The sequence below is a fragment of the Erinaceus europaeus genome, chromosome 6, assembly GCF_950295315.1.
Source record: "Erinaceus europaeus chromosome 6, mEriEur2.1, whole genome shotgun sequence".
NCBI lineage: Eukaryota > Metazoa > Chordata > Mammalia > Eulipotyphla > Erinaceidae > Erinaceus > Erinaceus europaeus.
The window spans coordinates 15,910,409-15,935,696 of NC_080167.1; the positions used below are offsets into that span (position 1 = coordinate 15,910,409).

The following is a 25,288-nucleotide window of genomic DNA, read 5'->3' on the forward strand; positions in this document are numbered from 1 at the left end:
AGAGAAAGACAGACACCTGCAGACCTGCTTCACCGCCTGTGAAGCGACTCCACTGCAGGTGGGGAGCCGGGGGCTCGAACCGGGATCCTTACGCCGGTCCCTGCGCTTTGCGCCACGTGCGCTTAACCCACTGCGCCACCGCCCGACCCCCCCCCCCCAAAAAAAAATTTTTTTTTCCCCTTAGTAAGATATGTTCTCTCCATTTACCTGCTCAAGTAGATGACAAAGAACCAGCCATGTTTAGCAGTACAGTTTTACAATTCATTCCTTTTAACCCACGGCAAAGTTTAGAAATAGGGCCCCACCTTCGCTCCAAGTTTGACTTGAAGGACAAGTAGTGTTTGGTTATGACCTCATCTACCCACACCTGGAAACTTGTCACAGCGTGGACAAGTTTAAACAATACCTTATTTCTCCACCCATATTCTCCTTGGCAATACTCAACCACAGCAAACAATACATATTTAAGATGGAGTATTAGAAAGCTTCATGAGTAGTGAAGCAGGGTTGCAGGTCTCTCTCTTTCTCTATCCCCCCTCCTCTCAATTTCTCCCTCTGTCTCTATCCAATAATAAATAAAATAAAATACAATAAATATTTCAAATAATTTTTTTAAAAAGATGGAGCATTGGGAGTCGGGCAGTAGCGCAGCAGGTTAAGTGCATGTGGCGCAAAGTGCAAGGACCGGCGTTAGGATCCCGGTTTGAGCCCCTGGCTCCCCACATGCAGGGAAGTCACTTCACAGGCAGTGAAGCAGGTCTGCAGGTGTCTATCTTTCTCTCCCCGTCTTTCCCTCCTCTCTCCATTTCTCTGTCCTAACAATGATGACATCAATGACAACAACAATAAAACAACAAGGGCAATAAAAGGGAAAATAAATATTAAAAAAAAAAAGATGGAACATTTCTCAAGACAAATACTTCCTATTTTTAGGGGTTCTCTAAAAAATTTACTTTTTAATTTATTTTTACCTCCAGGGTTACTGCTGGGGCTTGGTGCCAGCACTATGAATCCACTGCTTCTGGAGGCCATTTTTTAATTGGATAGGACAGAGAAATGGAGAGAGCAGGGGAAAATAGAGGGGGAGAGCAAGATAGACACCTGCAGACCTGCTTCACTGCTTGTGAAGTGACCCCCCTGTAGGTGGGGAGCCAGTAAAAAGATTTATTTATTCAGGGTGGGGCAGTAGTGCAGAGCCAAGCACAAGAACCGGGCAAGGAACTCCGGGCCAGTCCCAAATCTGAGAATTCATGCCTGAGTCTTTTTTTTTTTCCTCCAAAGTTATTGCTGGGGATCGGGCACCACAAATCCACTGCTCCTGGAGGCTTCCCCCCCCCCCTTTTGTTGCCCTTGTTTTATCATTGTTGTCATTATTATCGTTGCTATTGCTGCTGTTGCTGTTGGATAGGTAGAGAGAAATTGAGGGAGAAGGGGAAGACAGAGAGGGGGAGAGAAAAATAGACATCTGCAGACCTGTTTCAACACCTTGCAGGTGGGGAACGGGGGCCTTGAACCAGGATCCTTATGCCGGTCCTTGAGCTTCGAGCCATGTGCACTTAACCTGCTGCGCTACAGCCTGGCCCCAGAGTATCTTATGAGCCACTCCAGGCCTCTCCTCTTTCCTTGCCACCAGGATTATTGTTGGAGCTCAGTGCTGGCATTATAAATCTACTGCTACTGGTAGCCATTATTATTTTTAAACATTTTTATTAATGAGAGAGAACCAGACATCACTCTGGTTCATGTGCTGCCAGGGATTGAACTTGAGATCTTATGCTTACGCTTGAGAGTCCAATACTTTATACACTACACCATCTCCCAGATCACATTATTATATTTATTTTGGTTTATTGGATAGATGATCAGAAATTGGGAGAGAAGGGAGTGATAGAGGGATAGACAGGGGGCCAGGTGGTGGTGCAGCATGTTAAGTGCACATCGTACTAAGCACAAGGATCCTTGTAAGGATCCTGGTTTGAGCCTCTGGCTCCCCATTGGCAGGGGTGGGGGGCGCTTTGCAAGTTGTGAAGTAGGTCTTTTTCTCCGGCTACTGTCCTATCCAATAAAATGAAAAAAAAAAAATTGCCTCCAGGAGCAGTGGATTTGTAGTGCTGGCAATACAATAGCAATAGCCCTGGAAGTTAAAAAAAAGAGGGATAGACACCTGCCACACTGCTTTATCATTCGAAAAGCTTTGCCCCCGAAAGTGGGAATCTAGGGCCTTGAATCCAGTCCTTGCACATTCTGCCATGTGTGTTCAAGCAGATGTGCCACCACTTGGCCCCCAGGTAGCCATTTTTTTCCTTTGTAAGATATTTATTTATTTAATGAGAGGGGTAGGGAGAGGAAGAACTAGACTTCATACTGGTATATGTACTGCTGGGAATTGAAATCATGCTTGAGACCAATGCTTTATCCACTGCATCACCTTCCAGACCACACTTTTTTTTTCCTTTTTTTTAAATATTTATTTTATTTATTTATTCCCTTTTGTTGCCCTTGTTGTTTTATTGTTGTAGTTATTATTATTGTTGTCGTTGTTGGATAGGACAGAGAAAAACGGAGAGAGGAGGGGAAGACAGAGAGGAGGAAAGAAAGACAGACACCTGCAGACCTGCTTCACCGCCTGTGAAGCGACTCCCCTGCAGGTGGGGAGCCGGGGTTCGAACCAGGATCCTTATGCCGGTCCTTGTGCTTTGCGCCACCTGCACTTAACCCGCTGCGCTACAGCCCGACTCCCTTTTCCTTCTATTTGACAGGGTAGAGAAATTGAGGGGGGTGGGAGGGAGACACTTGCAGACCTACTTCACTGCTTCTGAAGCTTCTCTTCCTTCGAGTGTGGGAGATGGGGACTTGAACCTGGATCCAAATGCATGGTGATATGTGTGCTCAACTGGGTGTGTCACTGCTCAGCTCCCCTTTATTTCTATTAAACAATATTGCATTATGTAATTCAAAGAGAGAAAAGACAAAAGTATTTAAATTTTTATTCAATTTCCAGCATGTTCTGTCTTGAAAATAAATTTCCTCCTTTCATATAAATGCTTCATTATTCAAGTTCTCAAAATGAAATTAAATTTGGAATGGTTTTATTTTGCTCCCTCTAATGGACTGAGAGCAGGCTAACACTACCTGAGACTAATAATTCAAGATCATCTAGATGCTCAGATATGACTATAAAGATGTAATAGCATTCCCCATAAAGACAAAAGACATACTTTCAGCTGTATAAGAGCTGTCATAACCAATTTTGTCAAAATTTTAAACCATCATTTCAGATTTCAAATAGAAATTTATTTGTTTTTGTACAGAGGGTAGAAACACTCCATTTTTTCAAAAATAATTATTGTAGCAGAATTTGCTATTTTTTACTGTAAGGCTGGAATTCAACTGAAAACACCCCAATTTGCAGTTCCATATATTTACATTCCTACACTAATTTCTGTATCCACATAATCCACCCCCCTAACTTAAACAGCTTATATACTAATTTAATTTAAATTACTTTTTGGGATTCAAGGTCTTAGATTATGTATACAAAAATTATTTACTAAACCTTTGTAGACAAAGATGAACATACTGGCATAGCAAGCTTATATGAAGAATGAAGTTACAAAAAAAAAAAATAAGTGTTATTAAAACCGATGCATGTGAATAATTTACAAAAGTACCCCAAATGGAATAAAGATGCTCATCCCTGATTTTTCTCATTTGGTTGTCAGAGCTAAAATATGGATTTAAAATGGTTAGATTTTTTCTTTTAAAAAGTGATTTAATAAACTTATATACAGGATAATTAGCAAAAGTGTAGAAAGGGAAAACAATGTACAAAAGACATAAAAACCATCACTTTTTGACAGACACGATCCAAAAGTAGTATAAACCATAATAAACTACTTTGGAGCAGTTCATACTCATGTACATCCCTTGCCCCAAGTTTTTATCAGTAAGAATAAAATAGAGTAAACCAACAAGCTTAATCTCTCTAGTCTTTAAAATAGGCCTGATCACAATGAAGCCTTGGATGGATTTTTACACATGGTAGGGACAAACAATTTTATCTATTCAGTACTAATTAATACAGCACAGAAGTTATGACAAATAGTTCTTTGTGCTAAGTCAAGCAGTTACTCAGAAGCCTTCTTGTTTTTTTGCTGGTTTCGAGGAGAGTTCTTTAACAAGTTTCGTATCCTGAGATACATGCCAGTAGACTCAGCCATATTTTCAAATTCAAATGGTGTTATTCCGGTTGCAAACTTGCTCATGTCAGGTACAGGACTGTGCGTTTTTGTGGCTGTTGAAGGACTGGTGTCAACATGTAGGTGTTGCTGGCTGCCTCCATTCCTGACGTCACAGTCCGACACAACATTGCCATTATCAAGAGCACCTTTCAGGTCTACCTGAGCAGACTCTTCCTTTTCCTTCTGAGATGTCAATGTAGCCTCACTATCTGGAACTGACAACTGTTCACCTTCTGACTTCTCTGTACAAGTGTCTGGTACTTCAGGCTCTTCTGGGACATGCTTTTCACATGTTTTCCCCTCTGGAATAGGGAGATCAAGCTCATTTGGACAAGGTGAAGAGGCAACCGAATTTCCAGTTAAGGGTGTGTCCATGGGAATATCAGAATCACTGTTTACACTATCTGCCTGCTCCAGGGCTGCCCATATTCGTCTCTGCTGTTCTTCAAGTTCTTCCAGAGTCAGTGCGTCCTCATCCATAGTTGCCGATGTCCTGGTCTGGGGTGAGTCACTGGGAGTCAGTGGAGGGGTACCCTTGGGGAGTGGAGGGGTAAAGACGGGTGGTGGGGTTCCCCGTGGCAAAGGAGGAGGCGTGCCAGGTGGTAAGGGTGGTTGAAACTGAAAAGCTTCATTGCTCAGAGACCCATGTGGGCCCTCTACATCTGAAATAGGAAAATTAAATTATAAGTTGTCACAGCATTTAGTTTTACATTTGTTCTTTAAACTCAGGGATAGTCAAAGATTCGGTAGCCTAAACAAACTGGCTCAAGAGAGGAGAACCATGACCATCAGCCAATGTCCTCATGTCACCTAATAAGATCTCGATGTGGGTGGGTGGTGGTGCAGCTGGTTAAGCAGACATATTAACTATGCAAAGAACCCAGGTTTGAAACCCCACTCCTCACTGCAGGGGGTGGGGGGATGCTTTTTGAGTGGTGAAGCAGGTGTCTATCTTTCTCCTAACCAATAAATAAAAGGAAGGAAGGAAGGAAGGAAGGAAGGAAGGAAGGAAGGAAGGGAGGGAGGGAGGGAAAAAGAAAGGACATCTAGGAGAGCTGTCAGCATCCTTTGGCACCAGAAATTTGAATATGACCCCTTGGGATAGGCTGGGTAGACGGTATAATGGCTAAGTATCACAAGTGGTGAAACAGTGTTGCAGGTATTTCTCTGTCTCTCCCTCCTTTATCTGTTTTCCTTTCTATTTCTTGCTGTTTTTTTTTTTTTTTTTTTTACAAATCGTGCTGCCAAGAACATATGTGTACACAGATCTTTTTGGATGGATGTGTTGGGAATGTTTAACCTTTTATTCATTAATTAAAAAAATTTATTTATTTACTTATTCCCTTTTGTTGCCCTTGTTTGTTTGTTTTTGTTGTTGTTGTTATTCTTGCTGTCCTTAGGGGTTGAGTGTGTTAGAGTGCATACCTTGCATATGCGAGCCTCTGGGCTGGATCGCTAGCAGCACATAAAAAATAAGACACGGAGCTGTGGTGGTGCACATGGCACAGCACATACATTACCACATTCAGGGCCCCGGGTCCAATACCCTGGTTCCCATCTGCAGAGCAGAATCTTCATGAATCTTCACCCTATCTCCCTTCCAGGTTCTATCTCTATCACATCAATAAATTTAACAAAAAAAATGTTATAAAGAAAGAAAGAACTATGCAGCTATTAACAATGATGAACCCACCTTCCCTGACGCATCTTGGATGGATCTAGAATGAATTATGTTAAGTGACCTAAGTCAGAAAGACAAAGACGAGTATGGGATGATCCCACTCATAAACAGAAGTTGAGAAAACAGAAAGGGAAACTCAAAGCAGAATCTGAGTTTGGAGTATGGCACCAAAGTAAAAATCTCTGGGTATAGGGTGAGGGCAGATGTTCAGCTTTCATGGGGGTGGGGAGAATGAGACACAGACCTTTAGTGGAGGGGGAATAGTGTTAAAATATACTCCCATTAACTTATAGTTTCTTTAAAAAAAAATATTTTATTTATTTATTCCCTTTTGTTGCCCTTGTTTTATTGTTGTAGTTATTATTGTTGTTGTCGTTGTTGGATAGGACAGAGAGAAATGGAGAGGGGAGGGGAAGACAGAGAGGAGGAGATAAAGATAGACACCCGCAGACCTGCTTCACCGCCTGTGAAGCGACTCCCCTGCAGGTGGGGAGCCGGGGTTCGAACCGGGATCCTTATGCTGGTCCTTGTGCTTTGCACCACCTGCACTTAACCTGCTGCGCTACAGCCCGACTCCCAACTTATAGTTTCACAAATCACTATTCAATTTATATGAGGGGAAAAATGGATTGAATGTCTCAAACTTTTTGATGCATAGACAATAGCTCTGAGTATATGCTCCTTCAATTTAAACACTTAAGACTTCAAATTGGTAATCAGATTGAATTTTAACAGTGGGCTCAAATTTTAAATATTTATTCTTTTGTTGCCCTTTTTTTGTTGTAGTTATTATTGTTGTCGTTATTGGATAGGACAGAGAGAAATGGAGAGAGGAGGGGAAGATAAGACACCTGCAGACCTGCTTCACTGCTTATGAAGCGACTCCCCTATAGGTGGGGAGCCAGGGGCTTGAAATGGGATCCTTAGGCCAGTCCTTGGGCTTCACGCCATGTGCGCTTAACACGCTGTGCCACCGCCCAACTCCCTGTTAATACATTTCTAATAATGACTTGGTCTTTGAAATATTCAATCTCCTAAAAGCTTAGACCAGGGAGAACAGAAGCAACTAGTGGTGTTCCTTTATAAGATGCAGCTATACGTAAATAGCATAAAAGGACATAAATAATGGTGAGATCTCATATGCTACAGCAAATACTAACAATGGGATTTTTCAAAGTTAACCCGATTGCCAAATGATTTGGTTATAGCAATAACTATCTACTGTCTTCTTCTTTTTTTTTTTTTAATACTTCTTTATTCTCTTTTGTTGCCCTTGTTTTATTACTGTAGTTATTGATGTCATCGCTGTTGGATAGGACAGAGAGAAATGGAGAGAGAAGGGGAAGACAGAGAAGGGGAGAGAAAGATAAGACACCTGCTGACATGCTTCACTGCCTGTGAAGTGACTCCCTCCCCTGCAGGTGAGGAGCCGGGGGCTCGAACTGGGATCCTTATGCCGGTCCTTGCGTTTTGCACCACATGTGCTTAACCTGCTGCACTAACCCCCCGACATCTATTGTCTTCTTAGACCCTAAGATAGCAGGAATCTTCCCCTTTCTCTATAAAGCCAGTATTTCTCCCAGTCCTGAAACCTCTAGGGTGGGGTTCACTTTCCTGCATGCTTCTCCCAATTCATATTAACTAATACTGTTGATCCCAACCCAACTAATGCAACCAGTACCACCTTGGCATGCTTCACTTCAGACTGCATCCAGAGATGTCAGGCATGGAATGTCAACAATTCAGCTTCATTACACTGCCACCAGGTTCTAGATGCTATCATGATGCCAAACTGACTTTGCTGGGCAGATGATCCCACCAATATGTCCTGGAGCCCCGCTTCCCATTAACACCCAGGTTTCGCGGAAGCAATTACAGAAGCCAGACATCTCACCTTCTGCACACCATAATGGTCCTGGGTCCATACTCCCAGAGGGATAAAGAATGGTTAGCTATCAAGGGAGGGAATGGGATATGGACTTCTGGCGGTGGGAACTGTGTGGAGTTGTACCCTTCTTATGCTATGGTCTTGTCAATATTTCCATTTTATAAATAAAAACTAAAAGAAAGAAAGAAAGGGAGGAGGGAAAGAAGCAAGCAAGCAAGCAAGCTTACCAGAGTCCAACTCCATGTCCGTAGGCGAGGCTGCAGAGCTAGTCCCCTTGTGCTTCTTTGGACTCCCAGGGCTGGACTGAGATGAAGACCTCTTGCTGCCAGATTTCACATTCGGCTAATACAGTAGCCAAACAAAACCCAAATTAGATGGAGGAAATCGAATCATTAACTCATTTAAATGTGATATAGAAACCCAATCTGGAGCTAAGCCCTGGTAACTGGTAAGTTTAGCTACCTTTTTCCTTTTGATTTATGAGCAAGCATAGTGCTCTATATGCAAAACAAGAAAAAGCAATAAAGATTTTAACAAATCACAAAATTTCCACAGATATATGCAATAAAATGTCAAAAAACAAACAAAACAAAAAACCCACTCTGGAAATCTAGTTACCGCTTGGAAGTTGGAAGTAAGGTAGTTGGCAAACACTTCCTTCTGTTGACATGCTTGCATTGGTATAGAACCAAACATTCTCCATTCCTAATGATGAAAAAAAAAAAAGAAAGAAAAGCATACACTTGGAAAACATATTTTGAAATTCTGCTCAAAAGAGATAAAGCAGAACTCTCAAATTCTACTCCTGCTTCACAAGTGCTTTTTCCTGTGGGTGGGGAAGGGAGAACTAATGAAAACAATAGTGCCCTGAAGGAATATGAAACACAGCTCTGACAGTAAAATGATCAGGACTTGATAATAAGACTACCCAACAGAAACTACTTGACCCAAAAACACTTTCACAAGTAGAAGTTACAGGCAGTAAAGATGTGAACTCCAGGGAGCTGGGCAGTGGCACACCTGGTTGGGCAAACATGTTACAATGAGCAAAGAAGACTCAGGTATAAGACCTCAGTCCTCACCTGCAGGGAGGAAGTTTCATTAGCAGTGAAGGAGTTCTGCAGGTGTCTTTCTCTCCCCCTCCATTAGCTCATCTATTATTGTCTCTACCCAATAAATACATAAAATATAGTGGTGCGGGAGGTGGTGCAGTGGATAAAGCACTGGATTCTCAACCATGAGGTCCTGAGTTCGATTTTCGGCAGCACATGTGCTAGAGTGATGTCTGGTTCTTTCTCTCTCTCTCTCTCTCTCTCTCTCGTGCGCTTATCTTTCTCATGAGTAAATAAATTATTTAAAAATAAAGAAAGGAAAATATATACAAAAAAGGGGACCCCAATGGTTCTACTACACTTGGCTCTCTCAGCACACACTAGCACAGTTCACTGTTCATTTCTCCACATACATACCCTCTTTATGTAAGAGAGAGAGAGAGAGATAGCGAGAGAGAGAGAGAGAGAGAGAGAGAGCAGAGAATACTATCATGGCAGTGCCAGGGATTCAACCTGTTAGACTTGTGGGGTCTCGCTCACAGAAATATTGTGTTCTACATGTTGAACTAGCCCTGATGCCCCCCATCCTCTTGCTATACATCCTAATTTCTTTCCTCTTTCCCTTTCCTAACTGAGTACTAATCTTTACAGTTCAACACCATTCATTTCTCTCTGATCTCAAATAGTACATTTAACTGTGATTCTCAGTAATCACTATGGGGTTTGGCTAAAGCCAGAGGGTCTGGTCATTTAAGTCAAAGGGTGTAACTTGAAAAATTATGTTTATTAAGCACTACAAGAGGAAACTAAGATAGACTGGTTGTTGGACATTTTCTGAGGCACTGATGGCTTCCACACAATTTAAAATAGCTCTTAATTAATCACACATTTGTCTTAGTAACTGTTCACGGAACTCTGAACCTGGGGCTGGGGAGGTGAGAATGGCAGTGCACTGGACTTCCATGTGAAAGACTCCAGGCTTGATTCTGGGCACTACAACAGTCAGAATTTAACACTAATATGCTAAATAAATAAATTGAGGCCTTCTGACTTTAAAAAAAAAATTATTTCATTTATTTTTTGCCTCCAGGGTTACTGCTGGGGCTCAGTGCCTGCACTATGAATCCACTGCTCCTGGAGGGCATTTTTTCCCCCTTTTTGTTGCCCTTGTTATTATTGTCACTGCTGTTGTTGTTGGATAGGACAGAGAGAAATGGAGAGAGGAGGGGAAGACAGAGAGGGGGAGAGAAAGACAGACACACCTGCAGATCTGCTTCACCACTTGTGAAGCAACTCCCCTACAGGTGGGGAGCCCAGGGCTCGAACCAGGATCCTTCCGCTGGTCCTTGAGCTCTGTGCCACGCATGCTTAACCAGATGCGCTACGGCCTGGCCCCCGCCTTCTGACTTTTTCCCCCTTTTGATGCCCTTGTTATTTTTTTTTAATTGTTGTTGTGGTTATTATTGTTGTCTTTCTTTCCCCCTCTGTCTTCCCCTCTTCTCTCCATTTCTCTCTGTCCTATCTAACAACGATGACATCAATAGCAACAACAATAATAACTACAACAACAATAAAAAACAAGGGCAACAAAAGGGAAAATAAACATAAAAAATTTAAATGTATGAATAGTCAAATTTTTAAAAATACAGTAAAAAACAAACCACGAGGGCCAGGTGGTGGCATACCCAGTTAAGCACACAGTATGAAGTGTAAGGAACCATGCAAGTATCCAGGTTTGAGCCCCCGGCTTCCCAACTGTATCTGGAATGCTTTACAAGTGGTGAAGTAGGCCTGCAAATGTCTGTATCTCCCTCTCCTCTCAATTTCTCTTTGTTCTATCCACAAAATGGCCACCAGGAGCAGTGGATTCATAACGCCGGCACCTAGACCCAGTGATAAACCCAGAAGCAAAATAAATAAATCACTACCAAGTAGGCAGGCAAGACAGCACACTGGGATAGTATGCTTACTTTGTTATGAGTATTATTTAGGTTAAAGTCCATACTCCACCATATTGAAGGAAGCTTTGTTGCTGTGGTGTCTTTCTCTGTCTCTCTCTGAAACAGTCAGCCTAGAGTGGTGAAGCCCCAGTAACAAGAAATCACTAGCATCACCATAGTAGTTAAATATTGAATTAGCGGGACTCGGGCGATAGCGCAGGGGGTTAAGCGCAGGTGGCGCAAAGCACAAGGACCAGCGTAAGGATCCTGGTTTAAACTCCCAGCTCCCTACCTGCAGGGGAGTCGCTTCATAAGCACTGAAGCAGGTCTGTAGGTGTCTGTCTCTCCCCTCTCTGTCTTCCCCTCCTCTCTCCATTTCTCTCTGTCCTATCCAACAACAACATCAATAACAACAATATGAACTCCAACAATAAAACAACAAGGGCAACAAAAGGGAATAAATAAATATTTAAAAAAATACACTGAATTAGCATAGTATAAAAACTGGGAAAGAGTGTATTTACATCCTCATATAGAATGAGAAATCTGAGTTTGGAAAGGGGCCAGTATGTAGGGTGCTGAACTAGCAAGCATTAAGGTTCTGAATTTGTTCCCCCGTACCCTATGTGCCATAGTGATGCTCTGATTCTCTCACTCTCTTGTATTAACTTAAAATAATAGAAAAAGGGAGTTGGGCGGTAGTACAGCGGGTTAAGCGCAGGTGGCGCCAAGCGCAAGGACCGGCATAAAGATCCCGGTTCGAGCCCCCGGCTCCCCACCTGCAGGGGAGTCGCTTCATAGGCAGTGAAGCAGGTCTGCAGGTGTCTATCTTTCTCTCCTCCTCTCTGTCTTCCCCTCCTCTCTCCATTTCTCTCTGTCCTATCCAACAACAATGACATCGATAGTAACTACAACAATAAAAAAACAACACGGACAACAAAAGGGAATAAATAAATGTAAAAAAAAATTTTAAATAATAAAAATACAAGGAAAACTTTAAAAAGATTCTAATTAATGTATATGAAGTTGAGTTAAATATATGTTACACATTTACTTCTATATAAACAAATGCTGTATGTTAACATTTTTTAACAATCTTTAAACAAACTAATGTGCATTACAAGAGGGAGAAAAGCAGTATACTTACATCTGGAATTCCTTTGGGAGTAGATATATTAAAACCTGGATAGTTTACCAATTTTGAGAGATCATAGGTGACATTTCTATTATGCTGTACTTCTCCAGCTTCGGTTTCCCCATCAGCACCATCTATTAAAGACCATCAGAAGAGTTAATACTCATGGCAATGGAATTATTCAGGGAATGGATTTAATTATAATTTGTCCAAATTACTAATTAAAATCTTAAAACAATATTGACTTAAAGTCTTTAAAAAAATTTTTATTATCTTTACTGATTTATTGGCTAGAGACAGCCAGAAATTGAGAGGGAAGGGGGTGATACAGAGGGACAGAGATAGTGACACTTGGAATACTGCTTCACCACCGCTTGTGAAGCTTCTCCCCTGCAGGTGGGGACTGGGGGCTTGAACCGGGGTCCTTGTGCATTGTAGTATGTGTGCTCAATCAGGTATGCCACCACTCGGCCCCACTTTAAAAGTCTTTATTCTATTTTACTTAGTTATTATTTATTAAAAAGAGACAGAAATCAAGAGGGAAGAGAAAGATGGGGGAGGGAGGGAAGGAGAGAGAGAGATATCTGTAGCAATGCATCACTGCTTGTGAAGCTTTCCCCCAGCAAAAGGGGGTCTGAAACCGGTTCCTTGTGCTCTGTAATATGTATGCTTAACCAGATGTTTCACTAACACCTAGCGTTGACATTTATTTTAACAAAAATACGGTTAATCTTGGCTCAGTCTGGGGAGATAGCATAATACTGCAAAAAAAACGTTCATGGCTGAGGCTCCAAGGTCTCAGGTTCAATCCCTAGTACCAGAGCTGAGCAATGTTTTTATCTTTCTCTCTGTATCCCTCCTTCAAATTAAAATATTTATATATTGACTATGTGCCGGTGATTTCTTTTTCTTTCTCCCCTCCAGGGTTATTACTAGGACTCTGTGCCTGCACTACAAACCCACTGTTCCTGGAGGCCATTTTTGTTGCCCTTGTTGTTGTATTATTGTTATTGTTGTTGGTATTGCTGTTGTTGTTGTTGGATAGGACAGACAGAAATCAAGAGAGGAAGGGAAGATAGTGAAGGGGAAAGGTAGACACCGTAGACCTGCTTCACCACTTGTGAAGTGACCCTTCCCTGCAGGTAGGGAGCCGGGGGCTCAACACGGTCCCTGTGCTTCGCATCATGTGCACTTAACTCCGTAAGCCACCACCCAGCCCCCAGCCAGTGTTTAGAGTAGAAGAGGGACCAGGCGGTGGGGCAATCAGTTGAGCACACATATTAGCATGTGCAAGGTCACAGGGTCAAGCCCGTGGTTTCCACCTTAACTAGGGAAACTTTGTAAGCGGTGAAGCAGAGCTGTAGGTATCTCTTTCTTCCTCTTCCTTACACGGGTCCTTGCCCTTCATGCCATGTGCACTACTGCCTGGCCCCCTCTCTTCTCTTCCTAAACTCTCAATTATTCTCTATCCAGTAAATAAAATCTGCAATTATAAATTATTCATAATGTTTTGACTAAAGAATCTCTGTCCAAGTAAACTAAACACTCTGGAGTATGTAGAAATGTAACTAGAGACCGCAAGTACCTTTAAATTTAAGTACTTGAGAGTACTTAAAGTACTTGAGTACTTTAGGTACCTTAAAGTACCTTTAAGTACTGAGACAACTCCTAGGCTGCCATTTATTTGTTGGATAGAGACAGAGAGAAACTGAGAGGGAAGGGGGGAGACAGAGAGGGAGAGAGACAGACACCTGCAGCCCTGCAGGGCTTGAACCTGGGTCCGTGCACACTGCAATGTGTACACTTAACCAGGTACACCACTGCCTGGCCCCTGTTTGTTAGTTGTTTTTACCAGAGACTCTTCACTTCTCGCTTACAGTGGTGATGAAGACTGAACAAGTGTGTTGTATAAACCACCATAAAAGATGTCTTATTTATTTATCTTTATTCAGGTGTATCTGCTTAGACCATTGGGCACTGCTGCCCTAAGAAAATCCAAAGATTTATATTTATTTATTTGTTTTTGCCCCCAGAGTCCTTGCTGGGGCTTGGTACCAGCATTACAAATCCACTCTTCCTATGGCCAATTTAACTGCATAGGACAGAAACTGAGAAGGGAGGGGAAGATAGACAGGGAGAGTAAAAGACAGACACCCGCAGACCTGCTTCAGTGCTTGTGAAGTGATCCTTATTCAGGTGGGGAGCCAGGGGTTCAAACAGATCTTTGCATGGTTCCTTGCACTTTATACTATGTTTGCTTAACCAGGTGTGCCACCTGCTGGCGCCCTAAAGATTTAATTTTATAAAAGAACAGAGTATTGCTCAGTTCTAGGGTTATTGGTGATGCCAGGGCCTGAATCTGGGACCTCAAACATGCAAATCCTGTGTGCTATGGCCGAGCTATTTTCCCCATTCCTGATTCTTTAATTTCAAATAAAAGATAACAGTTAAGCTGAATTTTATAAGCTAATATACTATACCTTTCCCATCATATAGTGCAAGTCCTGAATTCTCCAATTCAGCTTCTTTAAGCCACCCAGGTGGGTACCCTAGCTGGCGCATTCGATATATGAAAGGTGGAAGACTCTTATCTGTTACACCCAAAGCATCCTGAAGCTCCTCACTAAATGAAAAGGGGAAGAAAAAAAGGTAAAAACACACACATACTTTTATATTTAAAGGACGTCTATGTCTTTTTTTTTTTTTTAAATATTTTTATTTTATTTATTTATTCCCTTTTGTTGCCCTTGTTTTTTTTTTTTTTTTATTGTTGTAGTTATTATTGTTGTTGTTGGATAGGACAGAGAGAAATGGAGAGAGGGAGGGGAAGACAGAGAGGAGGAGAGAAAGATAGACACCTGCAGACCTGCTTCACCGCCTGTGAAGCGACTCCCCTGCAGGTGGGGAGCCGGGGCTCGAACCGGAATCCTTATGCCGGTCTTTGTGCTTTGCGCCACCTGCGCTTAGCCCGCTGTACTACAGCCCGACTCCCAGGACGTCTATGTCTTACATTACATAGCATTAGCATGTGATATGGTGACTAATAAATAGTGAAGATTTCTTTTTTAGGACTGAGAAGATAGGACATTAGCTTTATCTAAGCCTGCGCTCCGGAGTTCAATACCTAGGAACTACCGTAAGTCAGAACTGAGCAGTATTCAGATCTCTCTCTCTCTCTCTGCATCTTTTTTTCATTAAAGTTAATTTAAGTGGTCCGGGAGGTGGTGGAGTGGGTAAAACAAACTCTCAAGCATGAGGTCCTGAGTTCAATCCCCAGCAGCACATGTGCCAGAGTGATGTCTGGTTCTTTCTTTCTCTTCCTACTTTCTCATTAATAAATAAACAAATAAATAAAATCTTAAGAAAATTAATTTAAAATGTATTTATCAAAAATATTATTTGTCAACAGTGTTATTGCTGGGGCTTGGTGCTCACACAAGGACTCTACCACTCCTAGTGACTATTTCCTTCTCCTCAGCCCCCCCCTCCATTCCCCCACTATATTTCCTAACAGAGAACAAGAAAGAGGAGGAGGAGCCAGGCACACCTGGTTGAGCACACACATTACAATGTGTAAGAGCCCAGTTTCAAGCCCCGGCTCTCCTCCCTGCAGGGTAAGCTGTATAAGCAGTGAAGTAATACTGTAGGTGTATTTCTCTCCCCCACTCTCTCCTCTTCCTTTTTGATGTCTCTGTCTCTACCCAACAAATAAAGAAGGGGCTGGGCAGTGGCACACATTATTACCAAGTGCAAGGACTGGGGTTTGAGCCCCCACTCCTCACCGCAGATGTCTCTCTCTCTCTATCTCCCCATCCTCTCTCAATTTCTCTATCTCCTGTCTAATAAAAAAAGTTAAAGAGGAAAAAGGGGGGAGGGGGAAAGCTGCCAGGAGTGGTGAATCCAGCACCAAGCCCCAGTGATAGCTAACCCTGGTGGCAATTAAAAAAAAAAAGTTGTAAAATGTGTTAAAAACAAACAAAGGCACGCAGAGGGGGAGAGACAGACATCTACAGCCTTGGGTCCTCATGCCTGGTAGTGTGTGCATTCTACCCTCCCCCTTCTTCCCTTAATAAAGACAGAGAGGTAGAGAGTTAAAAAGACTACAGCACTGAAGATTCATTTAATGCGGCTGGGCTCGAACCCGGGTAACAGGGTCATGCACAGAGCAAAGCAGTGTATTATCCAGGTGAACTACTTCACCAGGGCCCACCCCACCTCCTTTATGAAACAAGAGTACTGCTCAGCTCTGGCTTAGAGTAGTGCTAGAGATTGTAGTTAAGATTTCAGTAAATGTTTTAGTATAAACTGAGATGTAGTACCTAAAATTTTGCCACAATTAGAGATAATGATGACAATTACCCCGAAGATGCACAGAACATAATACATCAGAAACAGAAGGCACATTCAATGGTAAAATGACAGAAGTACCTAATAACTCCTGGTTTGAATCTTCCAAATCTTTCTTCTACCTCTTCTGCATGATATCGCTGCTGAAAATTCTGATTGACTGTTTCACTACAGGCATCCATATACTCTTTTCTCATTTCACTGATTCGAGCAGCATTCCGAGGCTAAATAGCAATCCAGTTGAAAAGAAATATATCAGTAATTCAGAAGTATTTTGGAAAATAAAGCACTCTGTTTTAACCTATGACAGGTATAAAAGGTAAATATTTTATAAAAATAAGCAAGGAAGAGAGTTGTCAGTTTAACTTAATATTGCTTCAAGACAAAATCAGTTTTAGAATAAACTATAAAAATTAACCTTTAAGAGTACATTAATTTTGAATACAGAGCAATATATTTCATTAAAATTTTTTTTTTTACTGTTGTAGTTATTAATAGTCACTGTTGAATAGGACACAGAGAAATGGAGAGAGGATGGGAAGACAGAGAGAGAGAGAAAGACACATGCAGACTTGCTTCACCGGCTGTGAAGCAACTCCCCTGCAGGTGGGGAGCCGGAGGCTCGAACCAAGATCCTTAAACCCGTCTTTTTGCTTTGTGCCATGTGCACTTAACCCACTGTGCTACCGCCTGACTCCCCATTTTAAGATATATACTATAATAATTTTTATTTATTTATGTTTACCAGGGCACTGCTCAGTTCTGGCTTATGGTGAGGATTGAACCTATTTAGCTTCAGTGCTTCAGGCTAAAAAGTTCAATACATCACACCACCTAAGCCAGACTTGAGCAGTGCTCTGGCTAAAAAATAAATAAATAAATAAATAAAGTGGTCAAGGAGATGGTATGGTGGATGAAGCACTGGACTCTCAAGCATATTTATTTATTATCCCCTTTGTTGCCCTTGTTTTATTGTTGTTGTTATTGATGTCGTTGTTGGATAGGACAGAGAGAAATGGAAAGAGGAGGGGAAGATAGAGAGGGGGAGAGAAAGACACCTGCAGACCTGCTTCACCACCTGTGAAGTGGCCCCACTGCAGGTGGGAACCTGGGGCTCAAACAGGAATCCTTATGCCAGTCCTTGCACTTTGCACCACCTGCGCTTAACCCGCTGTACTACTGCCCGACCCCCAATTAGTGTCTTAGTGGCTGGGTGGGGATGCATCGGTTAAGTGTACATATTACCGGGCAGAAGGAACCAGGCTCCAGCTCCTGCTCCCCACCTGTAGGGGTACTTCACAAGTGGTGAAACACACCTGCAAGTGTCTCTCTTTCTCTCTCCTTATTTCCCCATTTCTCTGTCCTATTAAGACTAATATAAAGAAAAGGAAAAAATGGCCATTGAGATTGGTAGATTCATAAAGCTGGCATGAGCTCTAGCGATAACCAGCAAAAAAGAAAAAAGTGCTTTGAAGTTTAAATATGGATTAAAAAACCAAAAAAAATTTCTTTTTATTTCATATGAGCTAATTCTACTAGAGGGAGGGAGAGAAACAAACAATAAAAAACCAGACTACTACACTGATACATGCAGCACTGGGTGTCAAACTGGGGATCTCAGGCATGTAAGCTCTGTGATCTACCAGCTGAACTACTTCCCTTGAAGAGGAGCACTAACACACACACACACACACACACACACACACACACAACTGAGAGGGAGGGAGGGAGGGAGGGGGAGAGAGAGAGGAAAGAGACACCAGCAGCACCACTTCACTGTTCGTGAAGTTTTCTCCCTTGTAGGTGGGGACAGGGAGGGGTGGGTGTGAGCGGTGGTAACGGCCGCGGCTTGAATCCTGAACTTAGTGCATGGTAATGTGTATGCTCACCTGGGAGCACCACTGCCCAGCCCCTGAGAATGATGAATTTTGAAACATTTCAAATTTGAGGGCTATTAAAAAGTGTATGCTTCTTCATATCATAATGTTACAAATATGTTCAAAATATGTTTCAAAGACTATGTATATATAAAATAAGAAAGTTACCATTGGACACTCTTTCATCTGATGATCCTCAGAACCACAATTGAAACAGTGAGGCTTTGGCCTATTTGGTCAGAAAACAAAGATTTTCACAATATAAATATAAAAGCAAACCAGTAAAATTCTAAATGATAGCAAGCTGTTATCAGAGAGACAAGCACATAGGTCACAGATTACTATTATCTGCAACAGTGAGTACACACTTTCACCTGTACTTAGTGGTTTAAACAAATTGCATTTTTAAAGATTGTGTTCCTCACAGATTACCTGAGTTTTTTCCAGTGGCTAAAAACATAAAAATTAAGGCAAACAAGATCATATTACCTCTAGGTAATGTGGAAGGGAGCAGAGGGTTATAAGATAGCAATCAAATTGTCAGCAACAATCACACTTTGCCACCCACCCAGGCACATTATTTGTGATCCACAGAATTCCAATAAACGTATGATTGATTTAAACATTAAACATATGCCTATATATTGAAAGCCTAACTCAGGCTGTCATTTATTTGACAGTAAGTCAGCAGTAAACAATGTTAACTTTCTCAGGTAACAGTTTATCATTGTGGTTAAAAAAGAAGAAAACAAAAACAACTCTCCACACAAACCTTTTTGCCTTTACTTGTATTTCTTGCCCTTCTAGAGAAACAATGTGGCTGAAGACTTGCTGGTACCTTTAGTGAACTTTATTAAGGAATAGTTATCATAGTCTGCAAAATTTGGTAAGTTTTTTTAAAAAGGTGAACTTAGTGGCAAGATGCAAAGATCTTCATTCACTATGTAGGATACTTGGGTATTTCCCATCCTTCGGTAAGCTGAGGGTTTTCATTTAGTAGCGGTTGCCCCAATTTATCAAGGCAAAAATTAGTAAAATACAGGACACTTCCTATAACCTGCAGAAAACAAGTCAAAAATATTGCTATTTGAAAATGCAGGAAGAAAGACATTAAATAATGTAAGACTATTTTAATTGTTCTAACAGTTTATTTTTGGATGAAATGATCAGAATAATCAATCCCCTAGTTAAAGGAGACAGATTTTTAAGGTGTAAACAAAAGCTGTATCTTTAGATTCTCCTGTCTCCTAGATTACTGAATCTTTCCTCTTTATTTCTATCCTCTTTTTTTCCTCATTATTATCAGTAAAATCCTCTCCCAGCTTAAACAAAAATAAATAAAATAACCCTTGGTTTGTATATATATATATATATTTTTTTTTTTTTAATTTCTCCATTTCATTGTGTCTCTTTGTAGCTAGAACGTCAGGAAAGTTACTATTTTCTCCATTCTATTTCTTCTCTATCCAGTTAATCTCTTCTTTTCCTTCTGATTTTGAGGAAAATTTATATGCAGAGAAGTCGAAGAAAAAAATCAGTTTTATGAACACTCATGTATCTAGATTCAACAATTGTTAAATAATCTTTTTGTGTGTACATATCACTTTGTCCTTTTAATTTTTTACTGAGTCATTTGAGGAAATCAAGTCACCACCACTGTCATCTTTGTCTGAGATTAGGCCCTATTTTCTCTCACCTGAGAGTATCACACCAATTTCTTTCTTCCTTCCTTCCTTTCTTTCTTCCTTCCTTTCTTTTTCTTTCTTTCTTTCTTTCTTTCTTTCTTTCTTTCTTTCTTTCTTTCTTTCTTTCTTTCTTTCTTTCTTTCTTTCTTTCTCCAAAGTACTGCCCAGCTCTGGTTTATGGTGGTGCAGGGGATTGAACCTGGGACTTTGGAGCCTCAGGCACCAGAGTCCCTCTGTATAACCATTATGCTATCTAGCCATGCCCACACCAATTATTTATTTATTTATTTAATTTATTTATTCCCTCTTGTTGCCCTTGTTTTATTGTTGTAGTTATTATTATTGTCATCATTGTTGGATAGGACAGAGAGAAATTGAGAGAGGAGGGGAAGACAGAGAGGGGGAGAGAATGATAAAACACCTGCAGACCTGCTTCACCACTTGTGAAGCCCCTGCAGGTGGGGAGCCAGGGCTCGAACCCGGATCCTTACACCATCCTTGTGCTTTGCGCCACCTGCGCTTAACCCACTGCGCTACAGCCCGACTCCCCACACCAATTTCTTAATTGGTTTTCAGCTTCCACATACATATATGCCAGAGCTGAGCAGTGCTGTGGTAAAAAAAAAAAGAAGAAAAGAAAAGAAAAAAAGAAATTATCATCTTTATTGGATAGACAGCCAGAGATTGAGAGGGTAGGGGGGAGATAGGGAAAGAGAAAGAGACAGCTGCAGCACAACTTCACCACTTGCAAAGCTTTCCCCCAGCAGGTGGGGACTGGGCGTTCGAACACAGGTCCTTGCACATTACAACGTATGCACTCAACCAGGTTTGTCATCACCTAACCCCCCACCCCAATAAATAACTTTACAAAGAAAAGGAAACTGTGTCTGTCACTTACTGACTTAGAGACTACTGATAAGTCACTTAACTTTTTTTTTTCTCACAAAATATTTTAATTTTCTTGTTAATTGTTCATGCTTTTACTTTTTTTTTATTTCTTTATTGGGGAATTAATGTTTTACATTCAACAGTAAATACAATAGTTTGTACATGCATAACATTCTCCAGTCACTTAACTTTTTATTATTATTATTTATTCATTTATTATTTTTTTTTACCAGAGCACTGCTCAGCTCTGGTTCATGGAGTTTCGGGGGACTGAACCTGGAACTCTGGAACCTCAAGCATGAGTCTCTTTGTACCCCAACCTTAACTGGCCATGTCTGTTCCCTCACCTGTTAAATAATAGTGCCTTCAGGAGAGATATCTCTATCTAATAAGCTTACTGTAGTACCAGGTACAATACAACCAGTTCTCACTTGCTTCTGCTTCAGATCTTTCCACATTTCCTAACTTCCAGAGTTCTCTCAAATCAAACCTCAGTATTACTAACACCATCAATTTATTCAGATCTTAGTTCAGAGAGGCAGTCACTCATTATTCACAATGCAAACCTACAGATAGTCTTGCCCTACTTTGTTTTACTTCAGAGCATACCTTGCTTCACTGGAGCCTAATTCACTGAGAGCATGGATTTATGCAAGATGCCCCTCTTCCCAGTCCCCGAACAATACAACAGTCCCTAGCACAAAAGCAGTTAGCAAATTATATATATATATATATATATATATATAGTCTCCAGGGTTTTTGATGGGGCTCAGTGCCTGCACTATGAATTCACTGCCCCTGGAGGCCATTTTTCCCCATTTTGTTGCCCTTGTTGTTTACCATCGTCCTTGTTATTATTGTTGTTCTTACTGATGTCATTGTTGTTGGACAGGACAGAGAGAGTGGAGGGGAAGACAGAGAGGGGGAGAGAAAGATAGACACCTGCACACCTGCTTCACACCTTCAGCTCTGGCTTATGGTGGTGCAGGGGATTGAACCTGGGACCTTGGAGCCTCAGACATGAAAGTCTGTTTGCATAACAATTATGCTATCTACCCCTGCCCATTTTTTTAAAAAAAATAATTTATTTATTTATTCATGAGAAAGATAGGAGAGAAAGAACCAGACATCACTCTGGTACATGTGTCGCCAGGGATCGAACTCAGGACCTCATGGTTGAGAATCCACTGCTACGGAGTTCACTTATTTTAAATGAGAGATGCTGTTCCACTTTTCACATTTCTGACAGATCCCCAGTTTTTTCAAAGTTCTGCTTTCTGCATGTACTTCTTAGTGTTGAATTCAATAGTTGATACAAATTCTGCCACTTGGCATTACATAGATTGATCTAAAATGACACCTGATGCAAACAACAGTCTTGATCACATTTCCAGAGAGTGACATCCCTTGATCCACAATAGAAACAATGTCACCTTAAAAAATGTGGCATATCATTTCAAGAACATTAAAACCAGTCTTCCCTTAATAGAACCCTGGACTACATTTTCTTTTCTTATGAATTTTGACTAGGTCCTGAAAGACCTAAAATGTGGGTTCATCCTTGCTACATTTATTTTTCACAGACCACTCAAAATGTATCACATTGTAAATTTCATGTCTGCCATCTGTTATTATATACTCTTCAGTTTTTATCCATCTGTAAGTTCAACAAGCATGCTCCCTATGTAATTCAAGCTCTTAAAATTAAACACAAAGAGGTTGGTCAAGACATAAATAAGTCTTCCAACTTGACCTATTGCGCTTACATTCATAATGCAACAGTTACTAGAAAGCATGTAGTAGACTGATGTCTACATTGCTGTTTATAACAAATGAGGAAATGTGAGCATGTGACAAATGACTACATCTTGTCATTTAAGTGCAACCCAACTGACAGACCAGGAAACACATAACTGCGGAATTCAAAGCTAAGATGTCAACTTACACTAAAAGCTTCATTGTTGTTTTTAATGGCACAGGACTCTTCTAGTTTATGGTCCTCTTCTAACACAACACTGGATGGCTAACACAAAGAAAAACACATGTTACAAAAGCATTGCAATTTTTAATAACTTTATTATCTCAAGTATTTGGATTTAAATATACTTTCTAATATACACTATCAACTGTAACAAAATGGAATCCATAACTGTCATTATTGGGGTGTGTTTAAAGCTGGGAATGTTTATGAAAGAAATTTCACAAGTGGGAAAGTTACATATGAAATAGTAAGGATTAAATAAACTCTACTTTAAAAAAAGGTCTAGAAATTACAATTTTTCTTTTGAGAAATCACAATTCCAACTTAAATTTTTTTTAAAAAAATTATCTTTACTTATTGGATAGAGACAGCCAGAAAACGAGAGGGTAGAGGGTCATAGAGAGAGAGAGAGGGAGAGGGAGAGAGAGAGAGACAGTGAGACACCTGCAGCCCTGCTTCAACACTTGTGAAGCTTTCCCCCTGCAGGTGGGGACCAAGGGGTCGAATGTGGGTCCTTGTGACGTGCGCTCAACCAGGTGCACCACACCTGGCCCTCCACATTCTAATTATTTTTAATTTTATTAATTTTTTTTGAGAGAGACAGAAACCAACACATTCTAATTTTTAACCTAAAATCATGCTCCAATATTCATATAGTGAAGATTTTTTTGGTTTTTTTTTTGTCCTTTTTCTTTTATTTGATAGAGCCAGAGAGAAATTGAGAGGGAAAGAGGTAATAGAGAGGGAGAGAGGTAATAAGAGAGGGAGAGAAACACCTGCAGCACTGCTTCACAACTCATGAAACTTCTTGTGGGTGGGAAACAAGGGCTTGTGGCCAGTTCCTTGTGCGTGGTAACGGGTGCTTAAGGTGGTGTGCCACCACTGAGCCTCCCGGGTTACTGATCTCTTATAGGGGCAGAGAGATAGCTCATCCTATAGAACAGGTACTTTACCATGCAGAGAACCCAGGCTAGAACCCTCAGTCACCACATGGGAGTACTATGAAAAAGGAAAGCTTCATGCATGATGTAGTGTGGTATCTCTCTTTTTCTCTCTGCCTAGCTCTCACCCTCTATCTAGAATGAAGAGAAAAAAAAAAACCAAAAAAAACAAAAAAGAGTACACCAGGAGTTGCATTGGCACTGAGAAACCCTGGTGGTGGTAGATGATAAATTATCCTGGTTCGAGCCCGCGACTCCCCACCTGCAGGGGAGTCACTTCACTGGCGGTGAAGCAGGTCTGCAGGTGTCAGTCTTTTTCTCCCCCTCTGTCTTCCCTTCCTCTCCATTTCTCTGTCCTATCCAACAACAATGACATCAGTAACAATAATAACTACAACAAGGGCAACAAAAGGGAATGAATAAATATTAAATAATAATAATAAAAGATTTACAAATATTAGGGAGTGGGGAGAAAGCTGTTACTTTTGAGTATAGCCAGGTCTGGGCTCTGTTCCTGAGCCACCTTCCAGATCACTAAATAGACAATCTTTTTTTAAAGATTTTATTTATTTTTCAGGAAGATAGAAGGAGAGGGAGAGGGGGAAGGAGAGAGGGAGAGAAAATGAACCAGAAATCACTCTGATACATGTGCTGCCAAGGTCTGAACTCAGGACCTCATGCTTGAGAATCCAACTCTTTATCCACTATGCCACCTCCCGGACCACCTAAATAGATAATCTTAACAATCATTTGGCTTTGGTTCAAGAGTATCCCTGTCATCTAATAATTGACAGTGAAAAACGTAACCTACTAACTTTAGTCTTTTAGGTTTGAAATACCTGGGGCAAAAGATTAAAGGAAGTCTTTTCCACATCATTTTTCTGTTGCTCCTCAAATCTTTTTACTAAATTTGATACAAATTCCTCTACTTCTTGATGGTATTGCCTGTATAAGAGGACAAAATGGTCAAAACCTACAAAGGGTAAAACACTGAAGAAACTCAGTCCATGCATTCTTAGATGTTAAATAATTTTGCTACCTATCTTACTCACTTTTGTAACAATTACTCTTGGAATCTAACTCCTTAAGACAAAACACACACTGCTGCAAAATTAAAAGATTATCAGACCTAATCTCTCAGCATGTAGCAGTTAGCAAATGTTTGCAAAGAATAATGTGTTTTACTTTTTAAATTTTCTAGACTTAATTTCTGAATTATAGTACTGTGTATCATAATGTGTGTGTGAATGGTTCAAAACCCAAATTAACCGAAAAGATTCCATAATAAAGTGTCTTTCCTGTTCTACCTTCTAGCTACCATTTCTGTAGCACAAAAATCAATACAGTCAGTTCTTTCATACCCTCCCATCAGAAACTCTACTATACATAGGGAAACACTCATTATGATAGTAAAATGGGAAACATAAAGCCAAGATGCACTGCAAGAAAAGTTAGCAAGGCCTAAACTCTTAACTCTTCAGGTCATGGCACACATTCATCTTTAATGCTTGGTTTAGGAGGTGTCAAAGGAGGTCAGATGGAGGAGCAGTAAGTAGGCAGCCAACTTCCTCTTAACAGACTTGAACATTTAGGTTTCTTTTAGCCCTGACATTCTAAAATTTCTGCAAGTAA

The 25,288-nt window shown here is 40.9% G+C and overlaps 1 protein-coding gene across 3 annotated transcripts in view; it reads right to left on the reverse strand.

The window, feature by feature from the left end:
• Nucleotides 1-2,973: 2,973 nt before the first annotated feature.
• The window catches only part of ZCCHC8 (zinc finger CCHC-type containing 8), a 28,381-nt gene continuing 6,066 nt past the window's right edge, over nt 2,974-25,288 (reverse strand). For 2 of the 3 annotated variants that reach the window (XM_060193171.1, XM_060193172.1), the window contains exons 4-14: nt 24,496-24,601; nt 22,680-22,757; nt 19,115-19,218; nt 18,934-18,999; nt 18,330-18,390; nt 16,366-16,508; nt 14,418-14,560; nt 11,950-12,071; nt 8,429-8,515; nt 8,038-8,152; nt 2,974-4,903 (exon numbers count right to left, since the gene is read on the reverse strand). In XM_060193171.1, coding sequence (XP_060049154.1) covers nt 4,128-4,903; nt 8,038-8,152; nt 8,429-8,515; nt 11,950-12,071; nt 14,418-14,560; nt 16,366-16,508; nt 18,330-18,390; nt 18,934-18,999; nt 19,115-19,218; nt 22,680-22,757; nt 24,496-24,601 — 1,801 coding nt within the window. In that variant the 3' untranslated portion in view covers nt 2,974-4,127. Of the gene's footprint in view, nt 4,904-8,037; nt 8,153-8,428; nt 8,516-11,949; nt 12,072-14,417; nt 14,561-16,365; nt 16,509-18,329; nt 18,391-18,933; nt 19,000-19,114; nt 19,219-22,679; nt 22,758-24,495; nt 24,602-25,288 lie in introns of those variants that run through there. The other variant, XM_060193173.1, reaches the window with a different exon arrangement.